At 39.1% G+C, this 27,183-nt stretch overlaps 1 protein-coding gene across 1 annotated transcript; it reads right to left on the bottom strand.

Moving 5' to 3' along the window:
- LOC129005956 (translation machinery-associated protein 16-like) lies at positions 1–26,953 on the bottom strand. The gene is made up of 5 exons (XM_054434997.1): positions 26,766–26,953; positions 25,135–25,217; positions 22,800–22,915; positions 21,224–21,375; positions 1–138 (listed from the first exon to the last, which is right to left on the bottom strand). The coding sequence occupies exons 1-4, from the start codon at positions 26,826–26,828 to the stop codon at positions 21,332–21,334; spliced, it is 306 nt and encodes a 101-aa protein (XP_054290972.1). The 5' UTR covers positions 26,829–26,953; the 3' UTR covers positions 1–138; positions 21,224–21,331.
- Between the last annotated feature and the right edge of the window lie 230 nt (positions 26,954–27,183).

A 27,183-nucleotide genomic window follows, 5' to 3' on the forward strand; every position in this document is an offset into this window, starting at 1 on the left:
CTGGTCTGCTCTTTAAACAACCTCTTTTCAGGAACTCTCTGGAAAATCTTCTTAGCTTGAACTGCTGTAGAAATCTGAGTTCACCATTCCATCTGCGCAAAAACTCTACTTGGACTGGTAGGAGAAGATTGGGTAGTTCTGAAAATGAATTAAATCTGTTTAAGACTATCTCAACCCTTAGGCTACGGTCACAACTAGGCAACTCAGTCGCCGCAACTTGGTCGCAAGAGGTGATAGCACTAGAGCGACTTCTAACTGTTGGGATGACATTTTTTGTTTTTAATGAGAGAGGAACTGTTGCTATTTGTTAAATATCTATAAAAGGAAGAGGAAACACAGATTCGGAGTGCACTCCCTGAAACATTGTCATTTGGCACCCTAACAACATTGTTTCTAGGGATGATGTATTTTCAAATTGCACATTATTTGTAGTAGGCTATTTTCATATGAACTATTGACACATAGCTTTATCTAGAAAATAATCACGCACACCAATGTAAAAAATAAACAAGGTTTAGAATTCCTATTGCACAAGATGATACTTAAGCTTAGACTTGCACGCAAATATATAAATCAAACAGTATACTTTCCATAATGTTCTTACATAGGCCTTCGCGGCCGATGTCATAAGAGTTCATGGTGTTTTTCGACGTCAACCGCATCGTCCCTACTAAACTATTGGCAGACGTTTCGCCCTTACTATGAAATGGTAATGTTAATCTATTATATTATTAAAGTGATACAATAAAATTTTATGTAAACGCTTAAGGCCATTTACCATATAAAAATATAGGCATATGGCATATCAAAATGAAGCTTAGAGTGTGTAGATTTGCTGAAAAGTATTGATATGGACGAATTCCCTAAGGGCTCTGCCCCACAGGCTGATTTCCAAAGGGCTACGCCTTGCATGTTTTGGAAGTTAACATTATCTATCTATCTATATATTAATAGGCAAGCATGTTTCTTTAAAACCTTTTTTCTCAGCTCGTGTGCATCGTAGGGAAAATCTACGCATACCGTTGGAAAGCTATTTTCCTGTAGGTGTGCAGAATCCCTTTATAAATTTAAATAGGCTCAAAGATAAGCACAAAAAATGAGTTTAAAAATTTGAAAAAATTAACATGGATCTTATGCGTTGCTATGCTGGTTACGAAATAACAACGAAATATAAACAGAAAATCAAAACAAATGGAAGAAACTCCAATCACATGTTTTATTTACAGTGTGGGGTGAAAATAGATAAGTGAGTACATTACATATTTTTGGTCGAGTTTCGACCACTGGACGACCTCTCGTTCGATTAATTTAGTGAACAACAGCTGGCCAATGCAATTGACAATATAGTTTGTTTGTTTACATTTTTGTTTACTTATTTTTTTATTTACTTTTATGTTCTTAAAAGAGGTACGGTGAATGGACAGTGAAGCTATTTCTAGCTGTTTGATTCAAGTGAGTGATTAAAGGTGTTCGAAACACGATGAATATGACATTAACAAACCATGTATGTTGTTCGTTCCAAGAGGTTATCACCGATTTTTAACAGGTCGCCAATTCATTGAAAAGTATTTAAGTAAAGTATTAAAGACGTCGTGAAAGAGAGCGGCAAGTTCAGATACAACCGTACCCACCTCGGCCACCTTAGACGTAAGGTATGAAGGTTCCACTGCCTTTAACATCCTTTCAGATGACAATTTCTCGAACTTGGGCCCTTTAAATGAAATAGGGAAGGTCAAAGTTGATTAAATTAATTTAGGCTTCTGTTTACCCATGAATTCGTGGGTAGAACCTCTTGTGTTAAATTAATGTTAGACACTTTTATTCTTTGTCCTAGAAATCTTGTTGGAAATCTATGTCCTAGGAATCAATGAGCATTAATAGCCGATGTTTACGATACATCAATGTTTTTCCACTGATGTTTGACGCTTTTTGACGTTGATGGTAAGTACACATGTTTTTTACACCAATGTTTAGGGCTAAGTATGTTTGTTTTAGTAGTAAGAGTGTTAATGTTTTTGTTTGTTCACATAGTATATAGTGAGATATTTTTATAATCAATGCTAAGTGAGCAATGCTTTTTAGAAGCAAGATCACGTGTTTAATTTCATTCAAACCATAATATTAACCACATGTTATAAATTAATGTTTGTCTATGTTTGATTTTATCATTTAAAAATTAAAAGCAAGTTAAAGCTTTGAGTTTTTTATTTGTTTTATTGTTTGAAAATGTTATTTTATGTACTGTAACTAGAAAGTTAAAAGTTTTTGATTGGTACATTTATTGGAATCTATATATTTAATACACAGTTGTAACACTGTTTTCTCAGTAATTACTGGACCGATCTACAAGATGTCTCAAATTAAAGGGGATAGTGTGTAGATTTGCCGAACTTCCTTAGAATTTACGTTTTTTCTAAGGGCTACGACCTACAGCCCTTTAAAGGTTGAGTCAATACAATTCTTATTGAAGAATATAATACACAGTTTATAAATTATTTGTCAGCTGTTTAATGTTTGTCAGACATTTGTTATTATTTTTATAACCTCACTTTCAGTATGCAATTATTAAACTTGGAGTTTCTATTTGTAAACACACGATTTTCATCAAGGAAAGTGTATTTGTTAACTTATTTTTGAAATGTTTTAGTTTTCCTGCAAAGTGATCTGAAGGGGTAATTGATTTTAAGTTTGAGTATGGAATGTGAAATAATACCCTTAGTAGGGAACGGAAACTTATTGTTTTGATCAATATAATTTATTTTGTACGGCCACCATGGGGAAATCCGCTTGCAAGTTGTACATATAATTGCTAATGAGTGGGAAACGTACAAACATTTTATAGTAGGTGACAAATCTTACTCAAGATCAGTGTTAGACGTTCAGTGGTACCAAACTTTACCTTCTCGAGATGGCGAGTACGCTTGGATACGTGGAACTACAATATATCAGTGAATATTTTTTTTCAAGTACACAGGGAAGTTGGCGAAGAAGTATGTGACGACTTGATGTTTAATGGCAATGTTGACTCGGGTCATTATAGCGTTATAAAACTTTATCATTAACCCCAGGGTGTGAAAAGTATAAAAAGAAAAAGAAAATGTAATCATTAACCGGGCGTAAAGAGACATACCAAACGAAAAAAAAATGTAGAGAACCATCAAACTAAAAAGGTAAAGAGCAGTGTTGGTGTTAAATGTGCTCTGGAAGTCCCTACAAAAAAATACCAACTCTTTTGAGTTGGGGTCGTTAGATTGGATTTGTCACTACTTCAAATCTATGAATTTCGAGTCAGAACAGACTAACTAGGACACAAAAATGTTTTAGTTTTCCTGCAAAGTGATCCGAAGGAAAGTGGTAATTGAGTTTAAGTTTGAGTATGGAATGTGAACCATCGAACTAAGTAGGTAAAGAGCAGTGATGGTGTTAAATGTGCTCTGGAAGTCCCTTCTAAAAAATACCAATTTTTTTTAAATTGGGGTCGTTAGATTGGATTTGTCAGTACTGCAAATCTATGAATTTTGAGTCAGAACAGACTAACTGTGTAACGCACATTTTTGTGTACGTTAGAATTTAAATAGATTTGAGCGTCGGATAGACAGTCTAGCAGTGTGGGGTTTCTTTATCTAAGAAAATTCCAGGGGACAGAGTTAATCGGGAGTTATCAGATAATCTTGTAATAATATTAGGCCGAATGTGTAAACAAAGATAAGGGCAAACCTTTTATTACTGAATACTTTCGGTAATTTCTAATCTCTCTGGGATAGATGGATTAAAGCTTCCAAGTCAAATTAGGATTACTGAAAGATATGGACAATTTAAAATAAAATACGTAATTGATTCAGAGTGTGGTATTTCTCATGCGAGGCCAGCCCACAGGTGTTGGTGGTTTAACCACTCATCATAACATCATAATCAATTACGTTGATCGGAAAAATTGAATGACTTTACACTGGTGAACGGTGATAATTAACAAATTTCTTGACTATTCAGCTCGAATACTTTAATTGATATAATTTGAAATAGCCGTTTGTCGAGTAGAAAGGACACGATTGACTAACCAACAAAGGGAGGTTGGTGTCAATAAGCTCAGGACTGTTAGTGGAGGTTAGCAATATACAGCAATGTACTCTATGATACCTGTACTATGTTCTAATATCAAAGCCAATTAGCCTTAGGAGTGCTAGCGTCAGTTAAGATTCAAGTAGCAAGTAATTAGCAGATTATTAGCACACTGTATGTTGACTAACTAACGGTTTAAGAAGGTTAGCGTCAGTACAGGGATCTCGGGGAGTATTAAGCTGACCAACTAGCTGGAAAAGTGCTAGTGTCAGTTAAGAGACAATTAGTAGGTAATTAGCGGATAATTAGCAAACTGTTAGGCTGACTAACTAACGGTTTAAGAAGGTTAGCGTCAGTACAGGGATCTCGGGGAGTATTACGCTGACCAACTAGCTAGAGGAGTGCTAGTGTCAGTTAAGAGACAATTAGTAGGTAATTAGCGGATAATTAGCAAACTGTTAGGCTGACGAACTAACGGTTTTAGAAGGTTAGCGTCAGTACAGGGATCTCAGGGAGTATTAAGCTGACCAACTAGCTAGAGGAGTGCTAGTGTCAGTTAAGAGACAATTAGTAGGTAATTAGCGGATAATTAGCAAACTGTTAGGCTGACGAACTAACGGTTTAAGAAGGTTAGCGTCAGTACAGGGATCTCGGGGAGTATTACGCTGACCAACTAGCTAGAGGAGTGCTAGTGTCAGTTAAGAGACAATTAGTAGGTAATTAGCGGATAATTAGCAAACTGTTAGGCTGACGAACTAACGGTTTAAGAAGGTTAGCGTCAGTACAGGGATCTCGGGGAGTATTAAGCTGACCAACTAGCTAGAGGAGTGCTAGTGTCAGTTAAGAGACAATTAGTAGGTAATTAGCGGATAATTAGCAAATTGTTAGGCTGACGAACTAACGGTTTAAGAAGGTTAGCGTCAGTACAGGGATCTCGCGGAGTATTAAGCTGACCAACTAGCTAGAGGAGTGCTAGTGTCAGTTACGAGACAATTAGTAGGTAATTAGCGGATAATTAGCAAACTGTTAGGCTGACTAACTAACAGTTTAAGAAGGTTAGCGTCAGTACAGGGATCTCGGGGAGTATTACGCTGACCAACTAGCTAGAGGAGTGCTAGTGTCAGTTAAGAGACAATTAGTAGGTAATTAGCGGATAATTAGCAAACTGTTAGGCTGACGAACTAACGGTTTAAGAAGGTTAGCGTCAGTACAGGGATCTCGGGGAGTATTAAGCTGACCAACTAGCTAGAGGAGTGCTAGTGTCAGTTAAGAGACAATTAGTAGGTAATTAGCGGATGATTAGCAAACTGTTAGGCTGACGAACTAACGGTTTAAGAAGGTTAGCGTCAGTACAGGGATCTCGGGGAGTATTAAGCTGACCAACTAGCTAGAGGAGTGCTAGTGTTAGTTAAGAGACAATTAGTAGGTAATTAGCGGATAATTAGCAAACTGTTAGGCTGACGAACTAACGGTTTAAGAAGGTCAGCGTCAGTACAGGGATCTCGGGGAGTATTAAGCTGACCAACTAGCTAGAGGAGTGCTAGTGTCAGTTAAGAGACAATTAGTAGGTAATTAGCGGATAATTAGCAAATTGTTAGGCTGACGAACTAACGGTTTAAGAAGGTTAGCGTCAGTACAGGGATCTCGCGGAGTATTAAGCTGACCAACTAGCTAGAGGAGTGCTAGTGTCAGTTAAGAGACAATTAGTAGGTAATTAGCGGATACTTAGCAAACTGTTAGGCTGACGAACTAACGGTTTAAGAAGGTTAGCGTCAGTACAGGGATCTCGGGGAGTATTAAGCTGACCAACTAGCTAGAGGAGTGCTAGTGTCAGTTAAGAGACAATTAGTAGGTAATTAGCGGATAATTAGCAAATTGTTAGGCTGACGAACTAACGGTTTAAGAAGGTTAGCGTCAGTACAGGGATCTCGCGGAGTATTAAGCTGACCAACTAGCTAGAGGAGTGCTAGTGTCAGTTAAGAGACAATTAGTAGGTAATTAGCGGATACTTAGCAAACTGTTAGGCTGACGAACTAACGGTTTAAGAAGGTTGATAAAATAGTGAAAATCAATACAAACTAGGTAATGTTTGATTGCCGTCTCCTACCTTCGCCAGATGAATTCCAGGACACTAATTACTCCAAGGGTTCACGCCGGCCGTAAAAGGATTCTAAGAAGGTTAAAACTCGAACTGCTCGGATTTAGAGTCGTAGATCAACTGTCCGACCCCCTGGAGTCGATCGCGGCCGCAGAGATGGTTAGCCGCTTGTGCGCATGTCCGGTGGTGTGCAGGAATCGACACGCCGGTCCGGCCAAAAGAGTCCACAGCGCATGGTCGGTGGCCTACACGTTAAACACTGTCAACTGGACTGGCGGGCTTTTCAAACACTCTAAACTTGTACTAATTCCCCACTACATAAAATTAACTAATCATATAGGTAATTTTCTCAAGTAATAATTTCTGATAACTAATTTAAATATTTAAATTATTTATTTTCAAGCTGAGGTGTAATCTTATTCTAGTATTCAGGCTATTTCCTATTAAATAAAATACACTTTAGTAACATAGTAAAAAAAAATATGTTACATTCTCCTCTCAACTTTTATAACAAAAAAACCCTTAAAAAAAAGAACTAAAACTATCTCGGGAGTAGGGAAGGATAGATGTGGGCCCACCGGAAAGGTAGGGTGCTTCCACTCATAGGTATAATGTAAGGTATATTTTTTTTTGGAAATAAAATAATGTAGCCCTTTTTTCCCAAAGTAAACAAAATATATTCCTAGTAGCCTTAGTCCAGGACCTGACTAGGGTTCTGTGTGCATGTCGTGTATAGAGAATTTTGCTTTTGTATTTCAATATAGGTGTCTTAGGAAGTGTTTTTCACTCGGGTGTCAAGTTCGCACCTGGTACGTTTTCGAGCTATGACGTCATCAAGATGGCGGTTCGTCAATTTTTAAATGCGTATATTTCGCAAACCGTTTAACGGATCGGGATGATTCTTTTTTTGTTTGAAAGATATTTTTACAAACTATCTTTTTTGTATTTACACATTTGTTGTAAACTTAATATTTACCGCACAATATTGAAAAACGTTGATTTTATTGTTATTATATTTATTGTTTTGCTTATAACTTCTTAACCGCTGATAAAATCAAATACCACCTGTTGCAAAAGTTGTAGATAATTCTATACCCTTTCCAATGATACCAAACAATATGTGATTAGACCTAAAAATAAAGCAAAGATATTGAATAAACCGTAAAAAAAAACACTGAAAGTGGTGTACGGTCCGGGAAAGATTAGTCCTGGACATGACTAGGGTTCTGTCTGCATGTCGTGTATAGAGAATTTGGCTTTTGCATTTCAATATAGGTGCCTTAGGAAGTGTTTTCCACTCGGGTGTCAAGTCCGCGCCTGTTTCGTTTTCCAGCTATGACGTCATCAAAATGGCGGCTAGGGCAATTTTTAAATGCGTATATTTCGCATACCGTTTAACGGATCGGGGTGATTCTTTTTTTGTTTGAAAGATAATTTTACAGGAAATGTTTTTTGTATTTACACTTTTGTTGTCAACTTAATATTTATCTCACAATATTAAAAAACGTGGTTTTTAATATCATTGTTTTTGAATTTGTCCTCATAACTTGTTAAACGCTTATAGAATGAAATAACTACCCATTACAAAAGTTGTAGATGATTTTATGCCCTTTCCAACGATACCAAACAATTAATGTTTGAAACTAAAATTAAAGCCAAGAGATTAAATAAACCGTTAACAAACACTTAACATGGTAGAAAGTCCGGAAAATATTGCGGCTGGAACAATTCTTTAAATGCGTATATTTCGCATACTGGTTAACGAACCGGGATGATTCTTTTTTTGTTTGTAAGATTTTTTAAGCCTATCTTTTTTGTGTTTACACCTTTGTTGTTAACCTACTATTTGTCAAAAAGTTATAAGCAAAAGTAAAATAAAAATAACAATTAAATGTACATTTATTAATATTGTGGGATAAATAGTAGGTTAACAACAAAAGTGGAAATACAAAAAAGATAGGCTTAAAAAATATCTTGCTAACAAAAAAAGAATCATCCCGGTTCGTTAAACGGTACGTGAAATATATGCATTTGAAAAATTGTTCCAGCCGCAATATTTTCCGGACTACCTACCATTTTAAGTGTTTGTTAACGGTTTATTTAATCTCTTGGCTTAAATTTTAGTTTGAAATATTAATTGTTTGGTATCGTTGGAAAGGGCATAAAATTATCTACAACTTTTGTAATGAATGCACCTAGTTTTTTCAATATTGCACCTATATTGAAATGCAAAAGCCAAATTCTCTATACACGACATGCACACAGAACCCTAGTCATGTCCAGGACTAATCTTTCCCGGACCGTACACCACTTTCAGTGTTTTTTTTACGGTTTATTCAATATCTTTGCTTTATTTTTAGGTCTAATCACATATTGTTTGGTATCATTGGAAAGGGTATAGAATTATCTACAACTTTTGCAACGGGTGGTATTTGATTTTATCAGCGGTTAAGAAGTTATAAGCAAAACAATAAATATAATAACAATAAAAACGACGTTTTTCAATATTGTGCGGTGAATATTAAGTTTACAACAAATGTGTAAATACAAAAAATATAGTTTGTAAAAATATCTTTCAAACAAAAAAAGAATCATCCCGATCCGTTAAACGGTTTGCGAAATATACGCATTTAAAAATTGCCGAGCCGCCATCTTGATGACGTCATAGCTCGAAAACGTACCAGGTGCGAACTTGACACCCGAGTGAAAAACACTTCCTAAGACACCTATATTGAAATGCAAAAGCAAAATTCTCTATACACGACATGCACACAGGACCCTTGTCAGGTCCTGGACTATTACACTTTTTGGCTCTTATCCTACTCTAGACAAACATTTAACACAATTGACAACTCCTTGGGTAAAGACTTAATTAAAAATATCCATGATACAAAAACAGAAAAAGGAACAAAAAACAATCACTTCTAACGTAAAGGAACAAAAAAGAATCACAGCTCCGGAACTTATTCACTTCTACCACTTCTTGGTAACAACATCAGAAGGATTTAACTAAAAATAATCATTTTTCTAAAACGAAAAAGATACCTTAAAACAAAATAACTTCTCTGGGCCTTATTTATTTATTTTTTTTTTTATATAAATATATTTTTTTTTTTTTTTTAGTAACCTAGCAAAAGTTTTCTGGGCACCCGCAGTTTGGTGCCGTCGGGCAGGTAAATTGTCCTCTTCTTGTTCCTCCGCCGCCACCTTCTGGGCTGGAACGTCGACGGCTCCTCCCTCGGAGTGGCCACATGGGGTTCGTCCGGGACAGTGCTGGTCGTAGCCTCTTCTTGCTCCGGAGTGGCCGTACAGTCCATGTCTTCCAGAAGCTCTTCTGACGCCTGGACTGACAAGCAAGGGGAGGCAGGCGAAGCGACGACGACTGGTGGAGGCAGAAGATCTCCCTCAGCTACTCCGACTAAGGCGTCCTCGATCACCTTCTCCCAATCCTCCTCCCCTGACTGCAATGCTGGCTTCGGGTCGATGGGTGAGTCGCAGGCTTCGCCCAGGGCCTCCATCAGGGTGTTCAAATCCATGGCTGGTGAGGGGGAAGGTGCGCTGCCTTTGGATGCCTCTTCCATCCATTCCCAACCGGACAGGTCTATTGGGATTTCTCCTTGGAGACTTACGCTTCCCAAATGTTGGTTTGTTAGGGTCTCGACTATGTGATTACGCCACCACTTGGTGTCCAACTCGAAGGGAGCGTGCGGGATGGGTTGCTTCCTGGACAGCAGCTCAGCAAACCATAGTACAAAGATTCCACAGTCCACTCCATTCTTTTGACGTGGCCCTAAATCAGAGGTGTCCTGCAGATGCCAGGCTTCCGGGGACCAGGGAATGTCATTCACCCGCGCGTATCTCTGCAGAGCGTGAAATAGCTGTCGCATCTCCTGGGGGTGTTTGTATCCCATCGAGTCATACGCGTGAACCTGCTTCTTTTCTGGGTGTACCGATAGCAGAGCCCAGTGCCCCACAGGCTTTCCAGGGATGAAGAGTGGCACCAGCAGGAGCTCCGGCAGCAAGGGGTTCACTCGCCTGAATCGCCGAGTGGCGGCATCGATTCTTCTCCTCCGTAGGTCGGTCAGGAAAAGTGAGTCAATACACATGGTGTTTGGTAGTCCGGGGGTATGGCGACTTCGCCGCTCTAGTAGACGCAAATAGCTGTCTATATGCAGATCGTTTAGGTAGCCCCCTTTCTCACCATCTGACAAGGGTAGTAGACGCAGTTTGTCAATTTCCTGTTTTGGGACCTTTATAAGCTCTCGCTCCATGCCTGTAACAGAAAGTGAATGTGTGTCGGGATCAGTAGGATACGACAATCGTCGGGTTAGTAGGGAGGAAGGGGCGACACACCCGCGGTGCAGGAGTGCGAGGTGTCTAGGAGTGAAACAATTTAAGGTCCTTGGCATGAGCCACGCAGGTAGTTTGGTTCCCCTGACATTCCAGCCTAAACATGTTTCGCCCTATCCCTGCGATAATTTTAAATGGTCCGTCAAATTTTGGTGCCAGCTTGCCTGCTATGTGATCAATAGCCGAAGAGAGAACATGCGTTCTTTTTAGCACAAGTTGACCAATTTGGAATGGATTCTCACGATGACGTAGGTTGTAATAGCGGGCCTGACGGTTGTGCGATGCTTGCAGACTAGCTTGGCACTTATTATTCTTCAATCGCTCCATCAGCTGAATGCGTTGGCGATGTCTATCGTCTGTAGAAACATTCTCATTGGCACCTTCCTCCATTAAGGCGCCGTAGAGTGAGTGAGGTGGCTTTAGTTCCCGACAGAAATTTAACATGGCAGGGGTATACCCTGTTGACTTGTGAACTGAGGTGTTAACAGCAAATCGAAATTTGTCAAGGTGGTCATCCCACGCGCGATGATCACCCTTCACGTATTGAGCGATCATTGTTTTTAACACTCTGTTTTCTCGCTCTGTCGGATTTCCTTGGGGAGAGTACGGGGCAGTAAACTGGTGAGTAATGTTCCAACTCTGAGTTAGTGCGGAAAATATCTTAGAGGTATATTGGGTGCCATTGTCGGTGACAAGAACTTCCGGGGCACCATATCGTAGTAGGACAAGATCCGTGAATCTTTTGGAGACCTGATGACTAGTAGCATTTGTCAAAGGTGCTAGCTCCACCCACTTGGTAAAAGAGTCCTGACACACCAGTAAAAAGCGATTTCCTTTGCGAGAACGAGGAAGCGGCCCGACGAGGTCACTAGTGACGGTATACCAAGGACCGTGAGGTTGACGAAAGTGCATCTTCCCAATGGCTTTCTGTTGGTCCACCTTGTGCCGTTGGCATATCTCACATTTTCGCACATAGTCCTTGACAGCCTTCCGACAGTGGGGCCAGTAATAGCGGGCTGTTAATCTCTGTATGGTTTTGAACATCCCAAGGTGTCCCGCAGTAGGGGAGTCATGAGTTTCTTTCAGTACTGAGGCTTGAAGATCTGGAGGGACACATAGTTTCCACCAAGACGAAGAATCGCCCTTAGTAGACCGAGATTTAATTCTCTTGTACACCTTCCCGTCTCGAAGGGTGTAATTCCTTCCATACTTTCCTTTCGTTAACTTTTCCCTAATGTCAACTAGCCAATTAGCCTTCTGGGGATTTCTCGTGTCATATTTTGGGTCCACTACGCTATCCTGCATTGACCTCGTGGTATTTCCAGTGGTCGCACAGCTTAATACTCTTTCTTCTCCCTTTACTTCAGGGCATTCTAACGTCGGGTAACGAGAAAGGGCGTCCGGGACCTTATGTAGAGCTCCTTTCCGGTATTGTATGTCAAAGTCCAGTTGTTGCAGCTCGAGGATCCAGCGAGCCAGTCTCCCAGATGGTTTCTCTAGTGACATCAACCATTTTAGGGCTTGGTGGTCCGATATAGCAGTGAAATGGTATCCCTCTATGTATGGTCGGAACTTCCGAGTGGCCCAGACGAGTGCCAAACATTCCTTTTCGGTAGTGGAGAATTTTTTCTCGCCATCAGAAAGAAGACGACTTGCGAAAGCAATCAACTTTTCCCCATCATCCAACTGTTGGGTTAATGCAGCCCCGAGTCCTTCGTTTGAGGCATCGACTTGAAGGGTGAAAGGCTTAGTGAAGTCTGGACAGCTTAATATCGGAGCCGAAGTAAGCTTTTGCTTCAGAGTCTCGAACGCTTCTTGTTGAGCTTCACGCCAATCCCATTGACCATGTTTCTTAAGCAGTTTTGTTAGTGGTGCTGATATCCGGGCAAAATCAGGAACAAACTTCCGATACCAAGATGCCAGGCCAAGAAAACTTCGGACTCCTTTTACGGACTTTGGAGCTGGAAAATCAACAATAGATTGTACCTTCTCGGGGTCCGTACCAATGCCTGTGTCGTCTACAATATGGCCCAGATATTTTAATTTCTGTTGGCAGAAGTTGCATTTTTCCACATTCATTACCAGCCCAGCCTCACGCAGTCGTTTGAATACCAATTTCAGAATTTCAAGATGTTGGTCAAAATCCTTGGAGACAATAATGAGATCGTCTAGGTAGGCGAAAGCATGGGGTTCAAACTCAGGTCCGATTACTTGGTCCAACAAACGCTGGAATGTCGCTGGCGCAGAGTGTAGTCCAAAGCACATGACCTTCCATTGGAATAATCCCCGGCCTGGAATCGTAAAGGCTGTGATTGGTCGGCTCTTCTCCTCCAAAGGCACTTGCCAATATCCATTGCGTAGGTCAATGGTTGAAATATATTTAGCTTCCCGCAGCTTGTCGAGTATAGCATTGATTTGTGGCAAGGGATATGCATCCTTTTCCGAACACTGATTCACCCGACGCAGATCCACACAAACCCTATATTTCCCAGAGGGCTTTTTGATGAGTACTAGAGGTGAACTCCACGGACTTGAAGATGGTTCAATGACGTCCTCCGCCAACATTTGATCAATTTCTTCGTTAATCACGGCCTGCATCGCCGGATTCCGGGGATAATATCGTTGCTTAATCGGCGTGAACGATTTTAGACGGATTTGATGTTGTAACAGCGTGGTGCGGCCCGGAACGTCTTTGAATAGCTCCAGCTCCTTCTTCAAAAATTCCTGGAGACGCTGATTTTGAACTTCGGTTAGAGTTGAGATCGCATTTGTGGAAGGTGACTCATTTCTCATAGACTGTTGCTTCGGGGGTATATACTTCGGTATCTGGATCAATTTCTCTGCCTGGATAACGTCCATACCAATAATCATCGGTGAAGTTAGCTGAGGTAAATAGAGTGCTCGTATGATGCATTGATGTTGATTAATTCTGGCTGTGAATTCAAAAGCCTGGTTTACCACCGCACGAGAATTATCAGCCAGGCTTAGCGAGATATTTGATCTCTTGGCTTGATATCCACTCGTAATCAAATGTTGAGCTACCTTTTCTCCCACAATAGTAGCTATCGAGCCCGTGTCCAACAGTGCTCTAAAGACTTTACCGCTGATGTCAACCGTGATGAAGGGCCGAGTGTCCGCAGATTCGTGCTCTGTAAAATTATTTACACTGAAATTCTTTATAAATTCCAACCATTTCTTCCAGCTGGCTAGTTCTGAGGCTTCTCCTTCTCGAGACTCGGGTTGCCTCTGCTGTTCCGGCCTCGACTCACATTTCCCGATAGACATCGACAATCTATGGTACGAATCCCTTCGGTTTTACAATGGACACATCTTAGTTTCTTTGGTAAGCGGCATTCCTTATACGCATGTCCAGGTTTTTCACAATTGAAACAGCGAACTATCTTCGGCACCAGGCAGTCTCGATATAAGTGGTCACTCTTCAAGCAGTTCCAACATGAAGATCTCGTATTAGGTGCAGAAGCTGGTGAGGGAGACGCCTGGTGCGAAACCAATTTTGTCCGAGCTACCTTGTGGCTATTGTTTGTACTCCGGTTGGGTTGCAATCTTGGTGGGGGATGTAGAGATTTTCCTGTGAACTGTGATTCGTCACTGGGGGACGGATGGTTTAAAGGCTGACTTACGGCATCTATCTTGAAAACGTTTGATGAGCGAGTTTTAGTGTTGTAGGCTGTTTCCGGCACTAACGCTTGAGCAGGGTTCGGGGGTGGTCGGAAATTTTTCTTCTCCCGGAGGTAAAGTTCATATCCTTCAGCTTGATGAAGAAAGTCTCTAACCGTGTGAAAATTCTCTCTTCGCATTATAAGCTTGTACTCTGGTCTCATGTTTGAGTAAAGTTTGTTCAGTGTCTCGTTCACTGAAAAGGTACCTCTACGACGCATAAGGGTGGTGAGAGCAACCGTAAATTTTCTGATTGGTTCTAATTCACCTTGTGTCCTTTTTAGGATTTCCAGGTCCAAATTTCTCAAATAGTCCGGGGGGTAGTATTGTTCCTTAAAACTGGTCAGAAAGTCGTCATAAGTGTTCAAAGAGGACTTAATATTCCTATACCAGAAAAGGGCTTCACCTTTCAGGAGTTCTGGTAACACCTTCATCAGCATATCGCAAGATATGTCATATGATTCCTGTAGTTCGCACAGTCGCTCCATAAATGACACTGCGTCGTGGTCACCGTCAAATTTAAGGCCCCATTTCCTGACCTGAGTGCAGACTTGGGATACGTCCTTGGTCTTAGTGTTCGGGGAGAAGTTGTTAGCTTCTACTTCATTCTGTTTTTCCAAATTCGCAAATGACCGATTCTGCTGAGATGATCGAGGAAATAAGTACTCTTGAAATTCTGAATGTGGCCCTAGATCGGTGTTTCCCTCGTGGTAGGGATGGAAAGTAGCTTGCGGTTTTGTGACTGGGGAGGTCCCTTCGTGGCTAGACGACACCTTGAGCTTTTCTTGTACCTCTCGGAAGCTTGCAGAAGTGGGAAGGCCTAGCATTTCACGGATACTTATCTCCTCGGCACTACGGATACTATGTGGACGAGATGTTGGAATGGGTGGTCTCCATGCAGAGGCAACTTGGGTGTTGTCATAGGATGGTGGTTGAAGCAGTCCACTCGCTACTCTGCCAAGTGGGTGTACAGGAGGTTGTGTGGTTGCCGTCAGAGTTGATGTTTCTTCGTAATTTCCCCCGTTTCGGATGAATGAGCTGAACCTTCTTCGAAGAGTATCCACGTTTCCTTCAATGGATAAATTAAACTTCAACATTTCATTTTCAAGTTCATGTCGTCTGAGAAGATAGATCCATCCTGTTCTGGGATCCGATTCGCTAGGGGATATAGTATCAGTTCTCGCGGGTGGTATCTGTAGACCGGGGCAACTAGCAGTCATTGCAGCCGGGGTCTGGTCTATTGACGTAACTAGTTGCTTAGGGATAGCTCCCGTAGCTGTTGACGGTGTCGTCGATATCAAGCCGGACGATGGTATCTCTGTCGTCATTGCGGTAGAAGTTTCTGCTAACGGAGAAGGCGTTACCGGTGGTGGAGACAACGTGTGAGCGCTTGTTGTTGGTGTCACCCGCGAAGATGTACTAGTGGTGGTAGGAGCACTAGCTATTCTCGTTGTAGGTTGAATTTTCGAGGATCGGCCATTTTTTGAGTCACTTCCATTCACTCCCACGAAGAGAAGATTATTCCAAGGTTTGATCAAGTATTTCAAAGGAAACATCAATGAACTGTCCATTGTTAGTTCAAGGTTTGTAGCAGGCAAGCGGCAAAGCAGAGAAAACTTTTGCAAAAGCGTTTAGTTTAGCAGGGATACTACTAGGATTATATGGAAAGGGTCGTTATATACAGGACAAACAACCACGGAGAAATATTCAGGAGTAGAACAAGAGGTGGACTGGGAAACTTCCTATTTAAGTGAGAGCTTACAAGTCACAATTTCCCTATTACAAGTCCCTGTTCGGGCGCCATTTTGTAACGCACATTTTTGTGTACGTTAGAATTTAAATAGATTTGAGCGTCGGATAGACAGTCTAGCAGTGTGGGGTTTCTTTATCTAAGAAAATTCCAGGGGACAGAGTTAATCGGGAGTTATCAGATAATCTTGTAATAATATTAGGCCGAATGTGTAAACAAAGATAAGGGCAAACCTTTTATTACTGAATACTTTCGGTAATTTCTAATCTCTCTGGGATAGATGGATTAAAGCTTCCAAGTCAAATTAGGATTACTGAAAGATATGGACAATTTAAAATAAAATACGTAATTGATTCAGAGTGTGGTATTTCTCATGCGAGGCCAGCCCACAGGTGTTGGTGGTTTAACCACTCATCATAACATCATAATCAATTACGTTGATCGGAAAAATTGAATGACTTTACACTGGTGAACGGTGATAATTAACAAATTTCTTGACTATTCAGCTCGAATACTTTAATTGATATAATTTGAAATAGCCGTTTGTCGAGTAGAAAGGACACGATTGACTAACCAACAAAGGGAGGTTGGTGTCAATAAGCTCAGGACTGTTAGTGGAGGTTAGCAATATACAGCAATGTACTCTATGATACCTGTACTATGTTCTAATATCAAAGCCAATTAGCCTTAGGAGTGCTAGCGTCAGTTAAGATTCAAGTAGCAAGTAATTAGCAGATTATTAGCACACTGTATGTTGACTAACTAACGGTTTAAGAAGGTTAGCGTCAGTACAGGGATCTCGGGGAGTATTAAGCTGACCAACTAGCTGGAAAAGTGCTAGTGTCAGTTAAGAGACAATTAGTAGGTAATTAGCGGATAATTAGCAAACTGTTAGGCTGACTAACTAACGGTTTAAGAAGGTTAGCGTCAGTACAGGGATCTCGGGGAGTATTAAGCTGACCAACTAGCTAGAGGAGTGCTAGTGTCAGTTAAGAGACAATTAGTAGGTAATTAGCGGATAATTAGCAAATTGTTAGGCTGACGAACTAACGGTTTAAGAAGGTTAGCGTCAGTACAGGGATCTCGCGGAGTATTAAGCTGACCAACTAGCTAGAGGAGTGCTAGTGTCAGTTACGAGACAATTAGTAGGTAATTAGCGGATAATTAGCAAACTGTTAGGCTGACTAACTAACGGTTTAAGAAGGTTAGCGTCAGTACAGGGATCTCGGGGAGTATTACGCTGACCAACTAGCTAGAGGAGTGCTAGTGTCAGTTAAGAGACAATTAGTAGGTAATTAGCGGATAATTAGCAAACTGTTAGGCTGACGAACTAACGGTTTAAGAAGGTTAGCGTCAGTACAGGGATCTCGGGGAGTATTACGCTGACCAACTAGCTAGAGGAGTGCTAGTGTCAGTTAAGAGACAATTAGTAGGTAATTAGCGGATAATTAGCAAACTGTTAGGCTGACGAACTAACGGTTTAAGAAGGTTAGCGTCAGTACAGGGATCTCGGGGAGTATTACGCTGACCAACTAGCTAGAGGAGTGCTAGTATCAGTTAAGAGACAATTAGTAGGTAATTAGCGGATAATTAGCAAACTGTTAGGCTGACGAACTAACGGTTTAAGAAGGTTAGCGTCAGTACAGGGATCTCGGTGAGTATTAAGCTGACCAACTAGCTAGAGGAGTGCTAGTGTCAGTTAAGAGACAATTAGTAGGTAATTAGCGGATAATTAGCAAACTGTTAGGCTGACGAACTAACGGTTTAAGAAGGTTAGCGTCAGTACAGGGATCTCGGGGAGTATTAATAAGCTGACCAACTAGCTAGAGGAGTGCTAGTGTCAGTTAAGAGACAATTAGTAGGTAATTAGCGGATAATTAGCAAACTGTTAGGCTGACGAACTAACGGTTTAAGAAGGTTAGCGTCAGTACAGGGATCTCGGGGAGTATTAAGCTGACCAACTAGCTAGAGGAGTGCTAGTGTCAGTTAAGAGACAATTAGTAGGTAATTAGCGGATAATTAGCAAATTGTTAGGCTGACGAACTAACGGTTTAAGAAGGTTAGCGTCAGTACAGGGATCTCGCGGAGTATTAAGCTGACCAACTAGCTAGAGGAGTGCTAGTGTCAGTTAAGAGACAATTAGTAGGTAATTAGCGGATACTTAGCAAACTGTTAGGCTGACGAACTAACGGTTTAAGAAGGTTAGCGTCAGTACAGGGATCTCGGGGAGTATTAAGCTGACCAACTAGCTAGAGGAGTGCTAGTGTCAGTTAAGAGACAATTAGTAGGTAATTAGCGGATAATTAGCAAACTGTTAGGCTGACGAACTAACGGTTTAAGAAGGTTAGCGTCAGTACAGGGATCTCGGGGAGTATTAAGCTGACCAACTAGCTAGAGGAGTGCTAGTGTCAGTTAAGAGACAATTAGTAGGTAATTAGCGGATAATTAGCAAATTGTTAGGCTGACGAACTAACGGTTTAAGAAGGTTAGCGTCAGTACAGGGATCTCGCGGAGTATTAAGCTGACCAACTAGCTAGAGGAGTGCTAGTGTCAGTTAAGAGACAATTAGTAGGTAATTAGCGGATACTTAGCAAACTGTTAGGCTGACGAACTAACGGTTTAAGAAGGTTAGCGTCAGTACAGGGATCTCGGGGAGTATTAAGCTGACCAACTAGCTAGAGGAGTGCTAGTGTCAGTTAAGAGACAATTAGTAGGTAATTAGCGGATAATTAGCAAATTGTTAGGCTGACGAACTAACGGTTTAAGAAGGTTAGCGTCAGTACAGGGATCTCGCGGAGTATTAAGCTGACCAACTAGCTAGAGGAGTGCTAGTGTCAGTTAAGAGACAATTAGTAGGTAATTAGCGGATACTTAGCAAACTGTTAGGCTGACGAACTAACGGTTTAAGAAGGTTAGCGTCAGTACAGGGATCTCGCGGAGTATTAAGCTGACCAACTAGCTAGAGGAGTGCTAGTGTCAGTTAAGAGACAATTAGTAGGTAATTAGCGGATACTTAGCAAACTGTTAGGCTGACGAACTAACGGTTTAAGAAGGTTGATAAAATAGTGAAAATCAATACAAACTAGGTAATGTTTGATTGCCGTCTCCTACCTTCGCCAGATGAATTCCAGGACACTAATTACTCCAAGGGTTCACGCCGGCCGTAAAAGGATTCTAAGAAGGTTAAAACTCGAACTGCTCGGATTTAGAGTCGTAGATCAACTGTCCGACCCCCTGGAGTCGATCGCGGCCGCAGAGATGGTTAGCCGCTTGTGCGCATGTCCGGTGGTGTGCAGGAATCGACACGCCGGTCCGGCCAAAAGAGTCCACGGCGCATGGTCGGTGGCCTACACGTTAAACACTGTCAACTGGACTGGCGGGCTTTTCAAACACTCTAAACTTGTACTAATTCCCCACTACATAAAATTAACTAATCATATAGGTAATTTTCTCAAGTAATAATTTCTGATAACTAATTTAAATATTTAAATTATTTATTTTCAAGCTGAGGTGTAATCTTATTCTAGTATTCAGGCTATTTCCTATTAAATAAAATACACTTTAGTAACATAGTAAAAAAAAAAATGTTACAACTGGGACACAAATATTTTTTCCTTATGTTGTCACAAGGGGAAGGTAAAATGAACTCCTCATCAACATTGTGAGTTTATGGAAAATCTTATCAACAGTGACTATAAAAAAAAGTATTAAGGGTCAAAAGAGACAAAAAACTATTTGACTAAAATATAATACAAATCTGCATTTGAAATGGCCAGTTCTAAGTCTCACTTGAATCAACATCTTTCTGGTAGTGGTAGTCTACATAGTTTTAAAATCCACGACTCCTTTTCCATCAAATTGGACCGTTAATACCCTCTAACATTGAACAAAGTATGCCCAACTTTATATATACGACGTAAACACAGCTTTTACTCACAGTATGGGTCAAAGATTCGTGAAATGCGACCAACTGCTGATGCGTGATTTACATGTAGGCTAAGTGACTATCTTTATTCCATAAAACAAATGTAATGAAAAAAAAAAAACTACGAATAAAGGAATATACTTGAGCAAATTATCTAAATAGCATAAATAGCTGCTTATTAGGTTATCAGCATTGCCCAGTTCGTATACTATTTATTTTTCAAATGAAACTCGAATTAATATAAAACATTCATTTGGTTAAAATAATATATCGGTTTGATTAACATAAAATAGTTTATACAGGCAAACTATCAGTTCTATTTCATGTAAAAATTAAACAGCCCCTAAATAAAATACAAAGATAAACAGTATTTGTTAATTATTATTTCTTTTTTTGCTGACAATATTCCCGTGGCGGAGCACGGGCGGTTAACTAGTTTAATCTTATTTTACACGATTTTTCATTTCAGATTTCAAAAAGCACCATTTAAACATACATCAACCCCGGACGAAGGACGGGTACTCTGCTAGTATACTATAAATAAGTATATAATTTAATTATTTATATTGTAATATCTTTTCAACATAACTGAAATGTATTAGTTTTAATGAAACGTTGAATGTTGGTATTGGAATGAAATTGAATTTTGTATTTCTTCCATTGAAACACTCCAAAAATATTTCAAACTGGAGGAAACTTAAACAAGAGTAGAGAGAGATTGAGATGACTATTTACATTGTTGAGGTACTTGTTCTAAATACGTTTCAGCAGCCTCCTGCATAATCAATTAATACCGATAATTCATCTTGTAAATAAATGTGGAAGAGAAATTGCCAATCTAGAATGTCTCGCTGGTAGCGATGTTAATTAATTAGGTGAGGCAGAAAGAGGACAAAAAACTCAAATTGACAACCATCTTAACTACCTATCAATATTTTTGCCCTGGTATCATTGATGTCTTCTACATTGTTATCGGCAGCCTACATCAATTGTTGGCCTATCGATGCTTATCCCTACCATAGCCTGTGTGATAAATAAAAAAAGTCATACAATATTTTTCAAGTTGAGAAAAATAAATAGTTTTATAAAACATTTAGTAGTTATCAGGGTGAGTGCACCAGCAAATGGCCATTTAGTTTGTGTAAATTATATTAAGCTTTTGGTTTTGCCTAGTCCATCACAAACAGTGGTTTATCTTTTCATATTGTCTTATCAAATTTAGTAACATCAATCTTGACACATTTAGTAACATCAATGTAGGACATGGTCTTTGAGATTCTCTTAACACATTTTTAAAGAATTGTTTCAGTGTTTTCACTAGATGAGGAAAAATTACTTATAAATACTGTATTTCTGTACCCACCTATTCCGGCTGCATTATATTCCTCTTCTTCTTGTTTTTTTGTCAGTTTGATGACATCTTCTCTACTAGCATGTTGCCTGTTATTTTTCCGTTGACCTACAGAATGCTTCAACTGTATTTGTTCCAATTCTTCATCAAATCTTCCCAGGTACCTAAAACGTTATGGTTTGTTAAAAATGTTTTTTTTTAATTGAACGATTAAATTGGAGTACATAAGACTGTTTCAAATAGTAGTTCAAAACATTTTCTGAAAAGTAAACGGCTTACTACCAAATTTAAATTCAACGACTGATTATTGTTGTTTTTATGAAAAGATTGTATTTGGAAACATTTTGAATGAAATAAAGATAACCTTTTTAAAATCCTGTTTCAAAAATTGAATACTTTGAAATTGGTTCATAAGGATGGTTTTACTTGGTTGTTGTTGATGAATGATGCTAATCTAATGAAACAAAAAGTTGTCTTATCCTAAGTTTTTAACTCATTGGCGATGAAAATTTTTAAATTTCTCTACTAACACAATAATTTTTAGTCCTTTTATGTCTTATTAGTATTTCAAAACAATTTGTCCATTTTCAACAAAAATAAAAGCCATAAAGAAAAATCTGTTTTCTATTGCTCTAAGGCCCGGTTCACACGAACGACAAACCTAGCAGACTAGGCTTGGACTAGGTAAGCACTAGGTAAGCACGACTGGGTAGCGGACCACAGGATCAAATGGAGCCGTTCACACGAGCCTAGGACACCGACTAGCTAGTTGTGTTCGAGCTTGATGTCCCAAAACCTAGTCGGGCCCCGCTTCCCAGTCCGTCGTGGCAACTACCCAGTCGCCCAGTCGAACTGCGTAGCAGTACATGTAGCCTTATGGGAGCGTTCACACGAGCGATCGGGTAGTCGAGCTGCAGCTCGCATTCTTACCTTTGTTCTCATTGTGCACCAGTGATGGAACCGAGTGGTTTTGATATCTATATTTTCACCTAGTCCGTAGACATGTCGCTCGTGTGAACCGGTGTGATCCTGTGGTCCGCTACCCAGTCGTGCTTACCTAGTGCTTACCTAGTCCAAGCCTAGTCTGCTAGGTATGTCATTCGTGTGAACCGGGTCTAAACCAATGTAAAAAGAAGCGAAACACGTAGTGTGCAATCCTTACTAAACTCACTAAATGCCGTCAACTTCCACCTAAGCCAGTTACAGTTTATTTAAGGTAACCCCTCCACTCCAGCAACGCCACATTAGCAAGCACAAAATGGATTGCGAAATCTAGGGGATTCAAACCCGTGTATGTAGAAAGAACTCTACGCTACACTCGTCAGTGCAACACCTTAGTCAACTGAGCTACCATGCCACTGTCGACTGAATGGGTCGATTGCCAGTATAAGCAATTGTACGTTAGATTTGACATACTAGTTGGGTTCAGCAGTATGACTATCTCTCGGCAAAATGTGGCGACGGGTCTTTGCAATGGGTCAAACATCAAGTTTACTATTACAATTATAACCATTATTAAATACGCGGAAAAACAAAGTTATAATGCAATGAATAACAGCTTACTTTTCGATTAAAGATGCAATCTCACCATGGCTTATTTCTGAGACATCTGCTGGAAGATTGGTTTGAAACCACAAGAACTTTTCACCCGTCACATTTAACTTCATTTGATGTACCATCTTTGATTTCTTTCTTGCTGTTTCTCTGTAAATGAATATTTATTATTAATGTTTATGTTATTACATTGTAAGTTAGGAATGAATGTACTTTACATCCATGCTTTTACATCCTTTCAGTCTCATATGGACTTATTATAAACACTAAATACCTAATCCTTTTTTAAAGAAAATATCTAATTCAACTTAGGAAGATTTGTTTAAGGTTTGGTTACACTTGACAGGAAAAGAAACAGACAAACTTTGTTTAGTGTGACAATAAAGGACAAAGCAAGGAAACAACACAGACAGTCTAAGCCTGGATGATCTTTGTTAGCTGCTGTGAGGATAAGCCCTGGTGCTTGGGCTACACTACATAGAACACAGACAATGAATTGTCAAAGTCTTTGTCTGGATGATCTAAGCAAGTTTCTTGCTCTTTGTTAGCATTGGCATTACATTGTTGTGTTGGTGAGGCATTATGTCCACTCGATACCATGTTTCTATTCCTTTTATTAGTCTTATGAACAGTCCACAAAACTTTTACTGTACTTCTTAGCTATGCACGTAGTTTATAAATCACTTTAAATTGTTTTCCAAGGTTCAATAAAATAAAATCATATTTAATAAAATTGTACATTAATATATGAACAGAGTTAGTTTGCAGAAATATAAACAAGCACATTATTTTTCTTATTTATTACATAGGATGCTTACATAATGTATAAGTTAAAAACAATCTGTGGTTTAATCATAGTTATTGAAAGATGACCTATTCCTACAATCTGTAGGGCCCAATCTGAAGGCCCATAGCCCTTCTCTTGGGTACGTGTGGTACGTATGCTTACCCAATTATTTATAACAACCCTTTCGACAACGATCCTTGATACCGGTACTTTTCCATAGAATACACGGCCTACTTAGGTACTTAAGAAATAAAATTATAAACGTCCAAAAACCCAACGTTGTGTGATTTTTGTCACATTTCCTTATAATGTTAATATATATACCAGCAACCATTGTTTAGAGAATACGTAATCTATTAAATAACAGAAAGTTATGTTGTATATGGTTTTTTTTCAAACTGACACTGATAAGTTTACATTAAGAGTTGTGTACAAATAAAGCAATTAATGGGAAATAACTTTGATTGCCGATAACTTTTTACGAGAAAATCCAAAACCAAGAGATCAATAACCTTGATTAACGCATATAATTGGTCGGCTGTACTACAGTTCTTAACTGTAAACGTTGGTTTTTGGTACGGTACTGGTTCTTTTCCTTTTAACCTTTAGTAGCAGCAAGAATCATTTTTACGTACCAACACATCACAGTAATTTACAAATTAGTTATCGTTGGTGTTGCACCTTATTTATTACAGGCGTAGGCCTATTCAATTTAATTGATGTCTTAACTGTATAATTTTTGCTTTTTTTGTCTGGATTCCAAAATGTTATGCTAAGAAAACTAGGCCTATAACGCATTTTAGTAAAACATTTATTCAGCAAACCATCATGAATTGTTCAAACACTTTGAACGTTGTTTATGTATCAATAGTTCGTTGCCTATTTTGGTAATTTTTATTACAAATTACCAATCTAAATCGTCTATAGTAGGCCTACTGTACTTCATTTCATATAGCAAACCGATTCAGATAGCATTTCAACAGAATTTCGAGTCATCTCCGGTCCAAGCAAATATAAATTGTTATGATCAAATTTTATGGCATTTGATCTGTGTTTATTTATCTGTTATTTATCTGTGTCTACAATTTTGTGTATTTGATACCTGATAACTACAACGTGTTTTGCTGTCAAATTTTTATTTTTTTTGCACACATTACCTAAATTATTTAAACCAGAAAGAACATTATATATCTAACACGTTTTCACCAAGGAATACAACCTTTTCCAGTTTGATATACAATCATGCAATGCAGTTAGGTAATGCAGGTATGCTTACTAAGTCTCCTATGAGTAGGGACTCATAGCAGCGATGGTGTGGGTTCAGATTCAGGTGCCCACGACTAATTTTCACCAGTACTGTACAGTTCAACTCTCATAGTGTATCGGCTCAATCTTTGCTGAGTAGGCCTATGTTCCATGTGTAGACCCGAGGCTTATGTGGACAGAAAAAACATAGAGGCCACCAACCTCCTTTTAATACAAAAAATAGTTTTGTTCTTTCTGGTTCAGTGTGAAACTCCCCAAATGCCATTTGCAAGGTTTATAAGGAGCTTATTAGAAATGATCTAACAATCCAACTTACTTCTTTGCTTGTTTAGTCAGCTGACGAACTTTCCTTGAGTTGGGATGTGATAGATTTGCAACGGAGACACTTTTGACTTTACCCTGAAATTAATGCAATCATGATAACCTTGTCACAGCAATAAAATAGGCTACGATTAAAAATTGCAGTGAACATAGATAAATAAAATTTGTTTTGGAATTTTGGTATAACATTTTTCTTTTGTCTATCACGCCCTGTTTCGATTAGAGTTTGAAAAAACAGATTTAAATATTTTGTTGTGTAAACGTAACTCGAAAAAAGTTACCACATGTAGTAAACTTAACGAGAAAACAACATTTCTGCAAACAATGAAAGTTATATGTTGACACTGGTGTATAAACACTATTGAAGAAGTTATTTAGTTGAATATGATTTGTCAACATCTTAAAACCTTAATAATTTTCAATGAAATTGTGACCATAGGCTACAAAGTAGGCATTTTAAGCCAAGTATGAGTGTAGTAAAGTGTAAGTGTATGTTAGTGTAGTGGTAATGAGAGTAGTTTTAGTGGCGCGATCTTGCAGTCTTGTTAGTGACTAAGGTCGAAATATTCCTTAGACACAGCTATTAATTTAGCCCATACAGCTAATGGCAACAAAGGACCTACGGTACAGTTTATAGTGGAATCCGAACCACATTTTGCCTTGGTAAAATCAAACAGTGGTTAAACTAGCTAAAAAAATGTTCTATTAACTCCTTCACATACTTGTTTAAAAGAGGTTTTATTTCCTCTAAGTTAATAGGCTATTTACTAAGTTCTTTTTTTTTAATAGATCTAATTTGGTACAGAGTTTAGTAGCCTATGTGGAATCTGAAAATGTGTTCTTTACGTACAAACCAAAGTTCACAAGTCAAGGTTAATTATTGGTTCCGAGAGTGCCAGTTAATTTGTTCCTACATTAGGCCCCATTCGCCTATTAGGTCTGATGATGATTGGAGTCTCCAATCGAAATTGATCACCACTTACCATCTTAAGTATACCGTCTTGTGAGTAAACAGTATAAGTGTAAATATATTATTATATATTTTTATTTTTTGTGCTTTCAGGTAACAAAAATTACTTCAGGTGGGGGAAAATACTTTGAGAGGAGAAGTTATGAGGATAGCAAACATCTGACATATAGGCTACACATATCTGACATAGCCTATCATATAATGTTCCTACCATCCAATATGCTTAACATAAACAAAAGTGAGGGTCATTGATTGTCCTTGATATCAAATCAAATTAAATATCAAAAAATCTTTATTTTATAATCATAGGAATGGTGTCAATACTATAACTAAGACTAAACCTATAAAATAAAACATTAGGTCTACCGGGACTAATATTCTTCTAATGTAGCTACAGTAAAAAGGCAAATTTGGTAAAAATATTCTCTTTCTTTATGTAGCCTAATGCAGTCTGTTGTAGACAGTTAGATAGGCCTATATAATAAATAAGTCAATAATACAGGCCAAAATCCCAAATAAACTCATAATTGAACAAATTTATCCAATAATTAAAAAGGCCAAGCTAGAGACCTAAACAATTACAGACCCATTTATAATCTGCCGATCATCACCAAACTCCTAGAGAGAGTAATGTACCGGTATAACCAATCACGCACCTCGGCTCCAAAAACCTCCTCTCCATAACTTATGCAACACGGCTTCAGGAAGACCCTTAACATCACTACCGCAATCTCAAAATTAGTCACTCACATCACCGATATCTGGGAACATCCTCAGAACAAAATTAATCAGTGTAAATAAATATCCAAGGCGAAACCTTGGAATGGATCAAAATTTATCTAAAAAAGGCAGACGGCAATATGTATAAATTGAAAGCCAACGCCAAAACACAATTTTACCACCAGATCATATCAAGTTGAATTCCCCAGGGATCTATGTTGGCCCCCCTCCTCTTCATTTAATAGGCCTACATAGCTTTCCCTCCAATCTCAACAATAACCTAAAATGCAATACTTTTGCCAATGATACCACCATTGTTGTTCCAACAAATCGTAAAGCAGACAATGTTAACTT

This window comes from Macrosteles quadrilineatus, unplaced genomic scaffold, assembly GCF_028750875.1.
Source record: "Macrosteles quadrilineatus isolate MER2022 unplaced genomic scaffold, UCM_ALF_1.0 Scaffold_46__1_contigs__length_943047, whole genome shotgun sequence".
Classification (NCBI taxonomy): domain Eukaryota; kingdom Metazoa; phylum Arthropoda; class Insecta; order Hemiptera; family Cicadellidae; genus Macrosteles; species Macrosteles quadrilineatus.

Bases quoted from the DNA above. Each gene is read 5' to 3' on its own strand.
- LOC129005956 (XM_054434997.1), bottom strand. From the start codon at position 26,828: ATGTTAAGGGTCTTCCTGAAGCCGTGTTGCATAAGTTATGGAGAGGAG. The intron at 25,218-26,765 runs GTGCGTGATTGG...CATTAATTTCAG, and splicing joins AGGAGGTTTTTGGAGCCGAG to GGTAAAGTCAAAAGTGTCTC. The intron at 21,376-22,799 runs GTGAGATTGCAT...ATAACGTTTTAG, and splicing joins TGTCTCAGAAATAAGCCATG to GTACCTGGGAAGATTTGATG.